The sequence below is a fragment of the Tiliqua scincoides genome, chromosome 14, assembly GCF_035046505.1.
Source record: "Tiliqua scincoides isolate rTilSci1 chromosome 14, rTilSci1.hap2, whole genome shotgun sequence".
Classification (NCBI taxonomy): domain Eukaryota; kingdom Metazoa; phylum Chordata; class Lepidosauria; order Squamata; family Scincidae; genus Tiliqua; species Tiliqua scincoides.
Window position 1 is genome coordinate 2,099,211 of NC_089834.1, and position 17,134 is coordinate 2,116,344.

The 17,134-nt window shown below is 46.4% G+C and overlaps 1 protein-coding gene across 1 annotated transcript in view; it reads right to left on the minus strand.

Moving 5' to 3' along the window:
• SPPL3 (signal peptide peptidase like 3) overlaps positions 1-17,134 on the minus strand; it is a 58,421-nt gene that overhangs the window by 4,365 nt on the left and 36,922 nt on the right. Inside the window, exons 2-9 of the mRNA XM_066609961.1 lie at positions 15,984-16,061; positions 13,382-13,470; positions 10,844-10,963; positions 8,536-8,614; positions 6,892-7,004; positions 3,119-3,225; positions 590-753; positions 173-372 (exon numbers count right to left, since the gene is read on the minus strand). Coding sequence (XP_066466058.1) covers positions 173-372; positions 590-753; positions 3,119-3,225; positions 6,892-7,004; positions 8,536-8,614; positions 10,844-10,963; positions 13,382-13,470; positions 15,984-16,061 — 950 coding nt within the window. The remainder of the gene's footprint in view (positions 1-172; positions 373-589; positions 754-3,118; positions 3,226-6,891; positions 7,005-8,535; positions 8,615-10,843; positions 10,964-13,381; positions 13,471-15,983; positions 16,062-17,134) is intronic.

Sequence of the window (17,134 nt, forward strand, 5' to 3'; positions counted from 1 at the left end):
GATCAACTTTCCTACTAGGAATCCACTTATCTGTGGAGTAAAGGACCCCATAGTCCTAGAAAACTAACAGATGCATTCTGGGCTGTGAGGGCGATGGACACAGCAGGATCCAGTCAATCAAAGCACTCTTTTCCCCACTTCTCAACCCCATCTTCCTGCCCCTGCCACTTACCTACGAAGTATCCAATGAGGGTGCAGTGGAAATAAGAGACCTTCTGCATGCGGCCAGAAATGTTGCCCGGCCCGGACGCACCACAGGAGTCACTGCTGGCCTGTTTCTTGTAGTTATCATAACGCAGGACAAAGCAGAGCAGGAGGCCAGGCATCACAATGTCCCCAATCCCCAGCATCGAGAAGTGGCTGCCTGTGGAGCTGCAGAGGAAAGACCAGGGTTTAGGGAGGAACAAGGCCGGACACACACACCCATCCACCCTCTCCTATGCCACTTGCAGGGACACGACACGTTTGAGCCAGCAGCACTCGTCAGGGGGGTGAGGTCCAGCTTCCAAGGGGGCAGAGGGTTGTTCCCCAGAGCTTCACAGGCTCCCATTCAGAAATGGCATCTCCAGAGGGAAACAGTCCATCCTACCTTGGAAAAACCAGTTTGCCAGGCAGGGACAGGCGGGGGACATCTCGACCAACATTTGGTCCGAGGTGGAGCTTCCGGGATAAAACGTCAAGGGGGTTGTCGGCGGGTTGGGTAGCCACTTTCACCATGACATTGCTGTTGAAGATGTATGCGGAAAAGAAGACCTAAAAAAAAGAAAAGGAAAAGAATGAGTTGGAAGGGCACTTCAGAGGGTACAACTTCCCCACTCCCTAAGAATGCCTTTTAAGGGCATTTAAATGTCACTTCCGGTTTCCTCTATGAAACCAGAAGTGATTTTTCAGCCCTCCGAGCACTTTACAAGGCCTTCAGAGGTCAGGGAGGGTGCGCGCTGCCTTCCTGGGCTTCCAAAAGGGAGGCAGGGAGTGGCAGCCCGCAGTCTTGGCCCCGGGCACTACTGGGGGCCAGGATCACCACTGTCTCACACTCTCCTCTAGGAAAGGATCTCGTCTGGTTCTAGTTCCGCGCTAGAGACAATCCTCTGCCAACAACGGATGTGTTATTCAATATGTGGCTCTGTACAAAGTAATCTCCACAGGGTCAGTTAATTCAGCCTTTATGGCTCCAAATCTTAACACAACACTTGCCTCCCAAACTTAAGTTCTCACGAGGTAAGAGAGATGTCTTAGCACAGAAACTAAGGTGGAAATCACAGAACTTAATTTTTATCTGTATATATCCTTTAGGTTTGTAGAATCAGCAAAATAATTGCTCCCTTAAAGTTGAAAGGGTGGACACCCCTGTGCTGAAGTCAGGAGGCTGGACAGCCCAGGAAGCCCACTGCTGGGGGTGGGAAAGGAAACGAGTGAAAGCTGAACCCTTCCCACCCCCGTGGAAGGGGAAGCTCTGAAGCCAACTTGTAAGGCACAGGCTGGTCCTGTACCCCCTTCCTATTCCCAAGCCGGTGCAGAGAACAGACCTACACCGGGCAGAAGGCATCTGGACCCACCACAAGCACAGGCAGTGCCTTTCCACACTGGTATCCTGTATCCAAGGGAGAGCTTAAGAGCAGCTGGATTGTGGCTCATTCTAGTTGGCAATCCACCGAGAACTTACCTGCCATAAATCACATCTTAAGCCACATGAGTCATGCAGCTTCACAGTTCTTAAGCTACCCCTGGACTGACCCTTGGACTGATTGTGCTTGCAAATGACTTAATTTAACCACAGAGGATGGTCACCCCCACAAAAGCAGACCAGAATCTCCCTTTAACCTCTCTACTATCAATGCCTAAAGGGAGAGACATAAATAAAAGCAGCAATTGGGCAACTGCTGACACTTTTGCAGGCCATGGAAGATCCCTTGGCTTCCATGCATTTAGATCTCCTCTGGTATCTGCTCACAGCTGTTATAATTCATTTATCATTTGTTGTGGTCTACTCTACAGGATAATTTAATTCCTAAATATCTAACCCAATCTTTTATATCAACAACACTATTTATTATTTTATTTATTAGATTTGTATTCCGCCTTTCTCCCCGAAGGGCACCCAAGGTGGCTAACAATCAAGTTAAAATGCAAGGCCAAAGTTCTTTAACTGAACAACATGCCAAAGTTCTTTAACTAAACTTCATTCTCTGCAGAGAGATTTTAAAAAATTAGTTCAGATTTTTCTTTCCTTATAATTTACTACAATGATCCAATAAAGAGAGAGGTCTTGCTACGTTCCACTGGTTATTTGTGCTCCTGTGTCCCACAGATGTGTGTTAAACCTGACTGCTATTGCCAGTGGATCTAAGAACACTGCAAATAGCAGAAGAGGTATGGAGCAGTTTTGTCTTATCCCTCGAAAAAGTTCAGAAGATTCCATGGGAGTTGAATTTACTAATAGTTTTGTTGCTAGAGCTTGATAAACTTTTTCAACCCATAATTTGGTTGCATATAACAGCAGCAAGAGGGTGGGGATTTTAGCTGCATTTGCATCGCCTACACAGTACTCTTGTGTGGATGTTAGTTTGCTTTGCAAGTGGCCTCAAAAACAAAGGTTGAAAGATGGGGAGCAGAAGGCTGTGAAAGAACTGGAGCAGGAGAGCAGTTGGGACACTGCCCATTCCCAGATACAGCTAGTCTGTCTTGGAGCAACAGTATCTATACCAGAAACAAAACCAGTCCTCAATTCCTGAAAAGTTTCACCGGGTGCCTCAAGGCCTTTGGATCAGACCAGGTGGGAGGCCCTCTGGGAGGTGCAACTGGCCCTTTTCCGGTGTGCTCTTCCCAACCTGGATTTGGTTCTCCAGCTTATAAGTGGGCTTGGGAAGGCCATAGGGATACAGAAGCAAGAAGAGGGGGCATCGGTCAGCAACGTTCACATCAGGACCTTCAAAAAAACAGGGCTGTGCCTGTAGATCCATTTAGGGGGTGACCAACTGTGGCGCTGGTCGAGGTGACAAGAGGTGCCCGAGGTTGGTCAAAGATGCCAACCGTAACACAGCCACTGGCTGAGATGAGACCAGCTGATCTTTGTGTCAGAGAACACATACAGATATCTGTAAAAAAGCTGGAAACTCACCCAGAATACATCATAAATTAGCAGCCCCGAGAGCAGCAGGCAGGACACCTTGAGGCTTGGTAACCGGACAAAGGCAATCATCGCAACACACAGGCCCATTGCCAGAGCTGGAAGAGAGCATAGCGAGTGTCAGATCACAAGTGCGACCAGTCTGGGCCAACACACCTATGGCAGCAGAGCACTGCACCTCCACACTGTGGCCTCCTGGAAATAAAGTGACAACTAGGACAATCCATTTTAGAGCCAGGATACATTGTGGTCTCCTCTGAACACAGACACCTGTTGGGCAGCCTCTACAACAGAGATTTTCAACCTTTTTCAGCTCATGGCACACTGACAAGTTGCTAAAATTGTTGAGACACCACCAGATTTTTTAAAAATTACATTACAATTAAGTACTGTACTATTAAATTAATAAGTTAATTTAGAGCCCAATCCTATACATGTCTACTTAGAAGTAAGTTCCATTAGTCAATGGGGTTTACTCCCAAGAAAGTGTGGATGGGATTGCAGCCTTAATTAATACAATTAATTACTACATGACAAAGAAATTCACAACAATCTGAAAGCAAACATCTCTGAAGCTGAATAGATCTTCCTCATAAAGTTACCTTGAGGAACTCTATAATGGAAGAGGGAAGTGTATGTGGAAAGGAGGAAAAAAATTTCTAAGTTGGGTGGTCAAATTTTTATCAGAAGCACCAGGACGTGTTGGCAAAGCGAGGTCAGACTGAACATGTGGTGTATAGAGAAATGTGGAGTGAGGGGCAATGAGGTGGCATGATTGAAACAAGGTGCAGGATTCAACTTGGCATGGGGTGGGGGAAGAGAGATAATGCGAGGCAATGGATTCCAGACCTTTGGAAAGATGGGCGAGAGGAGGGATGGAAAGGGGAGTGTTAGTTGTGATTATATGAGATTTTAGGACAGGGGAAGAGGTAGAGAGAGATGTGATCTTTGCCTGCTCGCTTATTTGAGAAAGAGTACAAGTCACTCCCTTACTCTATAAGCTAAAACGTGGCATCAGTGAAGAAACACAGGGAGGGTCACTAGAGGCAGATAAACCATGACAAGGAAAAGTGACTCAAGGAGAATTTTCAGCCAGCCAGTTCTTCAGTCGGTGGCCCCGGGCGGACTTCCGCTTCGCGCACTTGCTTCTCACCTGATGCCCGCCTTCCGGCTCATTTGCTCTCACCCACAACATGGCTCCCACCCAGAGCTCCTTCAGGCTTTTTCAGCTGCCCTATCAGCATGCAGGGCAGGCAACTGCCGCCTCATTCTCACTCGACAGCATGAGATTCAAAGCTGCAGCTTCTGGCTGCTTCTTCTAAGCACACTGCAGTGTGAGGTGTAGAGAAGCCACTTCCACTCCCTTTTCCCGGCAACTTCTTTTACTTGCGCTGCCGTGCAAAGTCTCAAAGCCACCATTTCTCCCCAGCAACTGCTGTCTGTCTCCTCTGGCCCCACAGCACACCTGAGGCTCATTCGCGGCACACCAATGGTTGAAACCTGCTGATGTACAACAAAACCCGATCCTGGGCTATCTGCAAAGTGAATTCAGAAAGTCAGATTTTGGCAGCCCCTCTGCAAACTCACATTTTGCATGGACTTACTTGTTGCCATTGTCTTTATCTGCTTCTCTGGGTAAAGCTCTCAAAATATATTCTTTATTTTGGGGAAGGAAGGCGTGTCCCAATCTATGCACCCCTTGTCATTCCAGAGTGACATGTCATTCAGCAAAAACCAGCCACTGCCTCATACCAGGCACCAGAAACACCAAAAAGTAGTGACATTCTCATCTGTAGCACTCTGCCTTGATACCACGTCAATTTCAACCCACAGACATATCCCCCCTGTGGGCAACAGGACTGGGTGGGGGAAGAAGAGATCAGGGGCAAGCGTGAGGGGGGGAACTATCAACTTAAGAGGGGGTCAGCAACTGGTGACCAAATCCAGCCCCCAACTACTAAGCCAGGAGCAAGAGAGGCATGTGCTATGAGCAGCAACTTTGGTAAAGGGATTTACTAGGCCATGGAGCTTGGGCTCCCACCCTCAAAGTAGCTCATTTCAGAAATCCCACTACTGACCAGAACTTCAGAATGCAGTGAAGCCTCAATTTAGAGGACTAATGGGGGTGGCAGGTGTCCATTAATGAGAAAAGTCCATTAAATTCCAATGCATGTATGACAACGAACACACTCCTGTCCAAAACATATGACTAGTTTTTAAAGAAGAAGGCGCTTATTATTTCCAAAGTCTGTTACATTGAAGGTTCCCTCTACATTCAAAAATCAGTGCACTGATACCAGGATAATCTCAGCTCTTCTGCAATGGAAATGTAACACTTTTAATATCCAAAAGTGGATGTTAGTTTTGGCATCCATAGATTTCATTCAATGAAGGTGCCAATCTCATGTCTGGAGGGCCTCCATGAACTCCAGGACATGATTAGAAGTGCCTTCTGGTCACGTCTGGGAGGTGTTCTGAGGCGCAGGGAGGTTGCACACACACTAGGTAGTCTTGATGTAACCAGCACCACCAGTCAGACAAGGGGAACAGGAACTTCAGAAAGTGAAGGAAGTAGGTACCAAGTGAATCCTCAGGTCCTGCCAGGTTCAGCTGGATTGTAAGTCACCACACTGATTCTGTTTGCTGTGCATATCAGTCCCACAGCAGCTCACGCTGCTGCAGCAGCAGAAACCCTCCCAGGTTGATCACCCACCAGAGACTTATCTGTTTCCATTTCTTCTCCCAGACAGCCTCCCATCCAAGCACTGACCAACACCAGACCTGCTCCACTTTCAGCAAAAGGGCTGATGCCGTCAAGGGTAATTTAAAGTCACTCCAAGAATCACAGTGGTATACAAAGAGATCCACATTTCCACCAGGGGAAAAAATGATGATGATTCTTCCTCCGCAAGCACCCAAACAGGGCAACCACCACACCGGAGCTTCACTTCCAACGTACCGTGCGGTTGTGTTGTATGTTCAACATCAAGCCCCACACCAGCCTATGTGGAATAGTTCTCATTTCAAATATTTCAAGCACTGATCTGCACACCCAAAAGCTCACAACAGCTTCAGCTCCAGCCTCCCTCATGCCCAGTGTTCTCTACTGCTGACAGCCAAGCTCACCATTTTCCTGAATTAAAATTTCAGGCACACTTTATTCTTATACCAAAAGAGTTTTAATCTGAGCATGTGAGAGCAGAGTATGAGAGAACCTATCAGGAGCCAGCTTCATTTCTGTGCCTCTCTTAACCACTATTTTAAGCCTTCCTCCTGACCTGCAAGGCAGTCAAGATTCTTAAAGAGACACTGGCAACCTTCCCCAAAGGCGGGTCATCCTGCTGTCTGCCTGCAATAGCAGTAACCCCACTGTACCCAATGAGAGACCTGGCAGAATTATAACCTGCTGGGAAGAATACCTGGAAGGGCCAAAGCAGTAACAGCAGGCAACCTCCTTCCTGGACAGGTCCAGGAAGGAGGCTGCCTGCTGCCTCTGCATGAGTTACTGCTTTGGCCTTCCAGCTTTCTAGGAATTCTTCACAGCAGATTATAATTCTGCCAGGTCTCTCATTGGGTGTTTTGGTTCACAAGCACCTCTGTCTGAACTCTCTCAGCACACTGTTTGGAAAGGACTGCCTTTTTCAATACACTCTGCTGTGGCCAAGAGAGCATAATTTTTGAGTTCAGAATTCAGGAATAGTGAAGGTGTGCCAGTTTCCCCCAGTGATTGTGATGAACTGCCCAATTCACATTTCCATACTCACCATCCATGAGGAGCCAGTGCCCAGTTAGGACCCAGATGAGGACCAGCATGACTGAGAGAGAGAAGGAGAGCAGCTCAGCAGCAGTGAAACGTCCACAGCAGCCAAAGGAGATCCTGGAAAACATCAGGCAAGAATGTCAGGTGGAAGATTTAAAGCTCTTCATCGAATGAGTGAGCAGAATGGGAAACTGCTCCCACTTGTATTTGAACCAAGTTCAAGAGAACTCGAGCACGTGGTAAAAGCCAAAACAACAACACTGCTGTCACAGGAAGAGGTACCAATGGCAACAACTCCAGGCTCTCGCTCAAATCTCACCTATCTGCCAAGATCCTAAAATCAGATGAGGAGATTATTCAGCTGGCCTGTCCTTGGGCTTCCTGCTGAAACTGTTAAAAGGGCTCTGTCAGCTTGTGTCAGCTTGGGGGAGAGCTTTACAATCTGGCCTTCTGTCCATGAAGATGACAACGTCTTTCAGAAAGCAGAATTGGCTCCAGCTGTCGTACAAGCTGGGTTAATTTTCCCTCTGTCCCATACAATATCCAACGTTAGTGCCGCAGCGTCAACAAAAGGATGTCCCATGTTGTTTAGAAGAGCATCACCACTGCAACTCAGTGTTGAAGGGCCAGGTGCTCACTGAGAGCACGCATAGAAGCTCCTGGGTTCAATCTGTGGCAGCACCTCCAGGTAGGGCTCGGAAAGGCCCCTCTCAAGAATCCCTGGAGATCTGCTGCCACATATCAGAACACAGGTTGACCACAATGGCCTAGAGCAGTGGTTCTCAAACCTCCCTCCCTCCTCGCCCACTCCTAGAGCTGAAGGTATGATTTCTCAGTAATAATGAAATAAAAACATGCAACCCCACTTTCTGCACTTCTCATTTTTGTAAGGAAACCCCCTGAAACCTGAAATCTGTCATAAAAAAATCTGCCATAAAAACACCTAATTGGCTATGTAATGACTGTGGCTGCATCTGCAAGCACTATACCTCCCTAGTACACTTTTAAAGTGATTATTTTACAATTTATAGACATGCACCCTTGGTATGTAAACACATATCACCTTTTTCTGCACTTTCCCCCTTGGGAATAAATGAAATCTGGGGAAAAAATAAAAACTGTTTTCTCCCATTTCAACCCAAGGCATTTCACAAAGTGGGAGCTGTGGATCTCCAGCCAGGGCCCATATCTCCATATGAGCTGCCTAACACGACAAAAGGGAAGCAACCGCCCTCAGCAACAAACTCTGGGCACCACAAAAGAACAGGAACAATGGGGTACAGTCTGCTGGGGAGCCTTCTGAGCTAGCATTCCTGAAAGGGGGAGCAGTGTAAGCTCATGTTTATTCCAGCAGCGATGCACAGGAGCACCCCAACAGGCTGTGCACCAAGTTAATTGCAGGGGGCAGCTGAGTTGGGTTTCTCCATCTCAGGTACTAGACATCCCAGGCCGACTCTACTGGAGTTCACAGGTCATTTCACCTGCCAAATCTGCAGGTCCCAGTTGATGCATCACACCAGAAGTTCAGAAAGCAACAGCAGGATATGCGTTGCCTGACTCTGCCTGCACCTTCTCACTAGCCAGGGCTAAGAACCCCAGGTGGCATTTTTCGGAAGCAACAACAAGTTCAAGACACAGAATTCCTTACTTGTTCTGAGGTGAGCAGGGTCGTGTTAAATACTGGCACATCGGGAGCAGGAGGAAAGCAAAGGCGATTGTGGCAAGGACTAGAAAAGCGGAGAGAGACAATGTTGAGCACAGGCCCACTGTCAACGCAGCAAAAATTTCAACACAATCTGACAAAACTAAATGTTTGGTCGAGGCTGTACAAGTTAAGCAATAATTACAAAACTTCCACAAAGGGCTCTTTGCGTTTTGCTATCAAATTATAAACTATGCAACGAATAAGAATCAAACGCATGACATTCGAGGCAGCACTGAGAGACAACATACTGTCCTGTAAGGTGTTTCAAGATGGCTGTAAGGCATTACTCTCCTGTTTGTAACTTAGTGAAAGGTGTAGAGTGGCAGGGATTACCTTCCAATGAGCACGCTGAGTCACTGAAAATATCTCATGTGACCAGAGCCTAAAAGGTATCCACACAGACCGAGCACTTCAGGAAGTGATCCTGCATAAACCCTACTGAAACTCACAGGATCTGTGCTCTTGCTCGGCTTCTGTTCAAATGGGGCTTCTACTGAAATTCCCAGACAAATGGGCTCATTTGGGAATTTTACAGTATCATCTACACCTGCTTTACACATGTAAAGACCACAAGTATATTGAGAGAGTTAACGATCTAAAGAGAGAACCCCATGGCCAAGACTGTCCTTTAGCATCTTGGAACAGGCACATCAGACCGCTAATAAAGTGCAAGGCTAACTAGGCCAAAAAGGTTCAGATTTTCCTTAGCACGGATGTCTCAAGTTTTCTCTCATCAAAAATTCCATACCTATAAACGTTTACATAGAAGTGCGCTCAAATAGGTTTTATAAGACTTGCACTCAGATATATACTGGTCTGCAACTTAATCTATTACATCTGCAAATGAACACACATTCAATAGTTCTGAAGAAAAAAGTCACACACACAAGACACACACTTTTACATGACACACAAATGTGTCACTGCAGGCAGCTGAAGCATAATGGAACTTTCTGGTTTCCCAATACAAAGTGCTTTGGACCACAAGTGTGTGGATGTTGGGTTTTTTCATATTTCAGATACTTGCATATACATCATAAGTGATCTTGGGGAAGAAGCCCAAGTCTAAACACAAAATTCAATTATGTTTCATATATCCCTTATACACATAGCCTGAAGGTGATTTTATACAATTTTTTTTTTCTTAATTTTGTGCATGAAACACAGTTTGTGATGTTATTTCTTTAGGCAAAAAAGTCCTGTTGGAGCTCAAAAAAGTTCCATATTTCAGAATATTCCATATTTTGAAATTCTGGATAAGGGGTACTCAATCTGTACTAGAATGCATCTTGAAGCTGTGAGTTCACACACTTCCCCTCCCCTTCCTTTGTACACAACAGGAGACTGAAAGCTCTTGCCATCACTTTAAAGAACAAATCTCAGTTCCATGTTAAGTATAAAATCAGGAAGCTCTAGACTGTTAACTATAGCTAGAACAAGCCAGAATAGGAAACCAAGATCAAACCATGGTTTGGTCTCCTGGTTTGTTCTACCTCTAGTTAGCTAATGCAAATGATTTCATTACAAGACACAAAAAAAACCAGCTTTTAGTACTTACAGATGCAAACAATAAAGCAAATATTTCTACAGGAGCAGTTTTCTTATATAGCATCTTCCCTCCAAGATGTTAACAAGCACTCAACAAAACTGAACAAATAGCTATGGGTAAAAAATGAATAAAGCTCTTGGAATGTGAATTCTGTCAAAGTGAAAAAGTATCTTCAATCTATGTCCTCCAATTTGCAATTCACGACCTCAGGGGGCCAGGTGGGGTGCAATGCAAGTTACCAACAATACAGATGTGCATCTTCTACTCAGGAATTCTTAGTGTTTCAGAGAGGGTCAAAATACATGCAGAAATTGGGAAAGGAGGGAAAGAAACCCAAGTTCTCCCTAATAGTTGCAGGTGGGGAGGGGGGTAACCTACCACAGTAGTTTGGGAGGGGAACCAAAATGCCCAACTCTGAAACATGCATAATTATGTACCAAATGATTAAATCTACATCTCTCTCCAAAGTGGTACTCCTGCTTTTCAGTGCAGTTAATTCTTTCAACATCTCTTTTAAGCCATTTCTGCCCTACGATGCATATATGCAACAGGGACCATACACCTGTGGACCAGGTAGGAATGGGTTAATCAGTTTAATAACTGGCGTAGAAATGTGCCATGAAGCTACTTTAAGCAACACAAATCATGAACGCCACTCCATTTCCAGTAACAATCATGAGAGTGCTGAGAGAAGACAATCACCTGCTGTGCAGATGGTGAAGACAACTTGAACCGAGTCAAAGAAGAAGAACATGACGAGGAGAGAAACTGAGGCGCCAATGGGGAGGAACAGTGCCTGCGTGGAATCAATTGTCTGGATACCTGCAGGATTAAAGAGAGAAAAGATAACGGCATTTCGTGACGCACCTATTTCAGCCTCTGAGCAGATTCTCCCTTGGAATCCCCTCTTCCCTTACAACTGGGGCTTATTCTAAAGCACTCGTTAGCTTTGATGGATCCTGGTGAGTACCTTCCACTAACCAAAAACTGGTTCGTTCAGGTGGGCTTTTCATTTTTGTCCATTCAGGAGATCTCTTCCCTCTTCTTTTTAAATGCAGGTTGCCCCTCGATATCTGCGGGTGATCTGTTCCCAGATTCCCCCCCCCCATGCTGATACCAGATCTGCAGATATTGAGATCATAAGAACATAAGAACAGCCCCACTGGATCAGGCCATAGGCCCATCTAGTCCAGCTTCCTGTATCTCACCGCGGCCCACCAAATGCCCCAGGGAGCACACCAGATAACAAGATATCTCATCCTGGAGCCCTCCATAGCCCATTTCTAAAATCAGGAGGTTGCATATACACATCATGGCTTGTAACCCGTAATGGATTTTTCCTCCAGAAACTTGTCCAATCCCCTTTTAAAGGCGTCCAGGCCAGATGTCATCACTACATCCTGTGGCAAGGAGTTCCACAGACCAACCACACGCTGAGTATAGAAATATTTTCTTTTGTCTGTCCTAACTCTCCCATCACTCAATTTTAGTGGATGTCCCCTGGTTCTGGTATTATGCGAGAGTGTAAAAAGCATCTCTCTATCCACTCGGTCCATCCCCTGCATAATTTTGTATGTCTCAATCATGTGCCCCCTCAGGTGCTTCTTTTCTAGGCTGAAGAGGCCCAAACGCCGTAGCCTTTCCTCATAAGAAAGGTGCCCCAGCCCAGTAATCATCTTAGTCGCTCTCTTTTGCACCTTTTCCATTTCCACTATGTCTTTTTTGAGATGCCGCGACCAGAACAGGACACAATACTCCAGGTGTGGCCTTACCATTGATTTGTACACTGACATTATAATATTAGCTGTTTTGTTCTCAATACCTTTTCTAATGATCCCAAGCATAGAATTGACCTTCTTTACTGCCGCCGCACATTGGGTCGACACTTTCATTGACCTGTCCACCACCACTCCAAGATCTCTCTCCTGATCTGTCACAGACAGCTCAGAACCCATCAGCCTATATCTAAAGTTTTGATTTTTTTGCCCCAATGTGCATGACTTTACACTTACTGACATTGAAGCGCATCTGCCATTTTGCTGCACATTCTGCCAGTTTGGAGAGATCCTTCTGGAGCTCCTCACAATCACTTCTGGTCTTCACCACTCGGAAAAGTTTGGTGTCGTCTGCAAACTTAGCCACCTCACTGCTCACCCTTGACTCCAGGTCATTTATGAAGAGGTTGAAAAGCACTGGTCCCAGGACAGATCCTTGGGGCACACCGCTTTTCATCTCTCTCCATTGTGTGAAAATTGCCCACTGACACCCACTCTCTGTTTCCTGGTCTTCAACCAATTCTCAATCCATGAGAGGACCTGTCCTCTAATTCCCTGACTGTGGAGTTTTTTTAGTAGCCTTTGGTGAGGAACCATGTCAAATGCCCTCTGAAAGTCCAGATATATAATGTCCACGGGTTCTCCTGCATCCACATGCCTGTTGACCTTTTCAAAGAATTCTATAAGGTTCGTGAGGCAAGACTCACCCTTACAGAAGCCATGCTGATTCTCCCTCAGCATGTTCGTCTATGTGTTTTGAGATTCTATCTTCGATGAGGCATTCCACCATCTTACCCGGTATAGATGTTAGGCAGGCTGGCTGGCCTACAGATCCTTGGGAGGGGGGCTCAGAGGACCACTGGACACAACCAGAAGGGCCTTCTGGTTGTAACCAGAGATGTTCTGAGGTACAGGGAGGCCATGTGCGGCCTCTGCACATTTTGAAAGGCCTCCCAGAGGCTTCTGAGAGGCACTTCCAGTTTTTTAGCCAAATCAGCATTTCTGGTTTTTTGCCCAGGAAGCAAGGCCCTCCACACACAGGCTAGGACCCACAGTAAGACAAATCCAAAGGTGCCAACCCATGGATAAGGAGGTCCAATCTGTACAAGGACATTCACCTGTTCACAGTTTAGGTCTCAAAACAAAGTGTTAGACAGTAAGCACCAATGACAGTCTAAAACCTTCACCTAGTTTTTATGGACACTAAAAACAGGAACATTTTCTATTAGTGTGATGCTCAATTTCAAATCAACCTTCATGAAATAAAGTAAATTAAACATTTGTAGAAAAGTCAAAACACATGACTGATTTGCAGTGATAATCTTTAGCTCCCATTGCTGTCAATGGGCCTAGCAGAAGACGGCCACCTTATGTGGCTCCAATTCCAGGTGTCAGAGAGAGGCAAGCCCAAGGATTGCACCCTTCCTGCAACCTAGATCCAGCCTGATGGGTGAAATGTTCTTACTGTTATTGGCGCTGTTGCCATTGAAGGGCCCAGCTGAGCTGCTGCTGTCCTTTTCTTTGTCTTGATTCTCAAAGTCCATGTTGAGGGACCTGAAAGCAAAAAAAAGGAAAAAAAAAAAAGGAATGTTAACAGCAGTTTCCAGTTGCTGATGCTCATCATATTTTAAGTACATAGCTTGGCTATTCTTTAATGCAGCTTCTGACGCAATGTACAAAGCATTAATAGTAGAGGATGCATAGGACGCATCACACAGTAACTGAAATTTTGGGACCAAGAGTATCACTGCAAGATCCAACAGGTTAGCTTGGTACAGTTTTCCGATTGGATGTCAAAGTCACTTGCAAACAGCAAAGCAAATGCAGAGTGCCAATACTTCAGGAAGCACCAACACTCATCTCCACAGCAACTCCAAGAAATAAGATGGGCCTCTTCCCCCAACATGCAGTGGGCCCTTTGGTATCCACCAGGGATCCGTTCTAGGACCCCCAAATACCAAAATACTGATACCAAAATTCACAGATAATTACATCGGGGGGGGGGGGGGAACAGAGTGCCACAGCGCCACCAAAGCTTACCTGGAGGTCATGCCTGGCCCTCCAGAAGTCACATGCAACCTTCTGGCCTCCTCAGATCTTTCCAGGACGTGACTGGAAGTCATTTGCGTCCGGTCAGCCTTCTGAGAAGGTCACGCATGATCTTCCTATGCTTCAGAGCACCTCCTGGAGGCCACCAGAAGCCACTTCCGGTCACATCCGGGTGATCCTCTGAGGCCCTCCAGCTGCAGGCCCGGCATCTGCAGATACTCAAACCTGCAGATAAGGAGGGCCCACTGCATACAGATATGGTCTCTTACACATTGTAGCTCCTAGGTATTAAAAAAGGTGTTCCTCTCTAGCAGCAGTTCTCATCATGGTACACTTTAACCCCCAAGATGGAATTGTGACAATCCCAGACAGCAAGAAGCGGACAAAGCAAGTGCGCTGTGCAGCTCTTTGAGGTGCGCTCCAGAAACTGTTTGAGGAGCAGTAGCAGCAGCAGCATCCTCAAACAGCCAGTGGAGTACCTGGGAGGGTAATGGGGGCAAAAAATTTGGTTTTTTTTACGTAGTCCAGAACCTGGGAGGGCAATAGGGGCAAAAAATCGGGGTTTTTTTGCACAGTCCAGAACCATGCCGGCAGTGGCTGTGCTCCTGCAGCCACTGTTGGTGTGGTTCCTGACCACGTCTGAGGGCCATCCTCCTCTCTTCCCAACGTTGCATATACTCAACAGGGACCAAATGTCTACAGCTGTGGGCCAGGCAAAAATGGGTTAAAGGGGAGGAAAAGAGGGTGGCCCTCAGAGCAGACAGATAGCCAGCAAGAAACAGTGCTTGCCTCCTCAGATTTTGGAGGAGGCGCGCTGCTTCTAGCTCCAACAGTCTTTTGCACTGCTGCTAAGTGGTGTGAAAGGCTCCACTGGCGCTTTGTGGCGCCACTAGAAGCAGCGCCCAGGAGGCGAGCACTGCTATCAGTAGACAGGCACCACTCCATCACTGCCTCTAGAAGAAGCCCTTGCCTCCCGGGCGCCGCTTCTAGCAGTATGAAAATGCTCCAATGAAGATTTTCACGCTGCTTAGCAGCAACGCAAAAGATTTCATTGGAGCCTAGGCCAACTGCTTCCTTCCCCCCTTTTTTCAAAGGAGGAAAATGAGGAGGTGGCACGGAAGTAATTGCAGTGACGATGCCATTGCCCGCAATTACTTCTGGGTCAGGGGACGGCAAATGGGGGGGGCAGCCCCTGATAGGAAAAGTGCCAGGACCGCCATTGGTGGCAGTGGCCTTCCATAGCAGCTCCTGGTGCTGAAAATTTCGCCATCAGAACACTGAGAGGCTTTGTGCACTACAGCAGGTCTGACTTTGGATGACCCCAACTGTATACATTTTAAGATCCAGAAATAGAGTTGCACCAATCCTCTGCAGGGGGGGGGGGGTACAAAAAGAACAAAAACATCAAAACGTCCACAAGGGAAGGCAGATTTCATGTGCAGCTCTTATTCATGGGTGTTCTCCTTTTCATAACCGGGGGGTGGGAATGGAACCAAAAAACTACAACTTGCTATTTTTGAAGCACTCCAAAAAGGGACCCTTGCAAAAGAACAGCAAACTCAAAATACATTGGGTCATTTTCTAAAAATAAAGTAAATCTTCCCTGGCACCTTTGGATGCTTTTCCTCCTGTTTCTTTTATCCCGTTTCCAGATTCAAAAAATGTTTCACTCTATTATCTTCAACTACTTTAAACGATCCAAAGAAATTCAGCCAAAAAGGCCCAACTTCCACGGCTGCTGAGAGAGCTTTTGTGCGCTTGGAGAGCCAGGGCTTCAGGAACACAAGATGGCAAACAGTTCTCTTTTTCACTCTTAAATCTTGTTTCAAAAGGGGGCTGTTGCTTCCCCTATGGCTGCCAGTGCCTGGGACACAGAATGCCCGGTCATATTCCCAGGTGTTCTGCAAGCACATCTCTGGGAAGCACAGTCTCCACAACACAGTTGTCAATTCCACGGCACACATGTTTTGTTCACAACTTTTTTAAATTGTAGGTATTATTGAAGTTAACACTCTTACCTGAAGCTGCCATAAACTATGAGGAGAATGGAAATCAGGAACGTAGACACTTGACTAGAATCCACAAGGGAATAAGCCCTGTTGTGGGGGGGGGGGGAGAGAGAGAGAAAAGGACAGTGTGTTATTAGGGTAATGCTCCACAAAAACCATGATTTCAGATTTATCAAAAACTCAGAATAAGAATTAAGAAATGTCCATTTGTGGAAACTCCACAATAAAGACATTCAAACTTTGTTATGAGCTCATTTACACAACTTGATGATTACCCAAAACACAGAGAACACAATGCTGCTTGACCAGCAATTGTTTTTATCACCTTGTCTGACTCCAGAGGTCAGGAATAACTGACAGTGGAATCAGTCCTGCTGTGCTTAATGGGGCTTATTCCCAGAAATGTATGCACAGGATTGCAGCCAAAGTCTAGTTAGCTAGTAACATTAGTTAGTAGATTTATCCTATTTGCACATGTAAACATAGCTAGGGTGGAATTGCAGCCTCTTCAGGGCACTTGGTGCATTCAGAAAAGACAGCAAATCTAGACCCAGCTGTCATTTCAGGAGAATGTGCCATGGTGCCTGATCTGGGGAGAAGAGGATCACTGCTACCCCAAAGACTCTCCGCAGGAGCTGTCCGACAACTTTCCCCTCTCTATAACTGGCATGGAAGACTACATGATTAGCACCCATGTGCCAATGAAGGCCCATCAGCAAGAGGCTGAACCTTGTGTGGACTGTAAATAGAGGAAATGATCAAGGCAACCTGGGGGGCTGGTGAACTGCTGGGGCTGGTTCAAGCAGAGCCAGCAAGGGCTGACAATGCAGCATGGCTGCTTCTCTCAAGGCACAGGCAGTCATCAGAAGGCAAGCTTAGAACGACTGCAGTTGGGACAAAACTAGGCAAATCACACTAAGTCAGGGTTGTACTTGTGTTCTTGGCTAAAAACGGAACACAGTGCTGCACCCAGAGAGCGACAAATTCTGCACCAAAAACAGCTGAATCCTGTGACTTGATCAATATATGCAAATTTTCATCTGTTCTACTGGAAAATTTATTCTGCAACTTTGGCCACACTGTTACTTAGCCTGCTTCTGACAGTCCTGGGGGTGGGCAAGGAGATGTGCAGGGCCCAAGCTCCTGTTTAAGCTGCATCT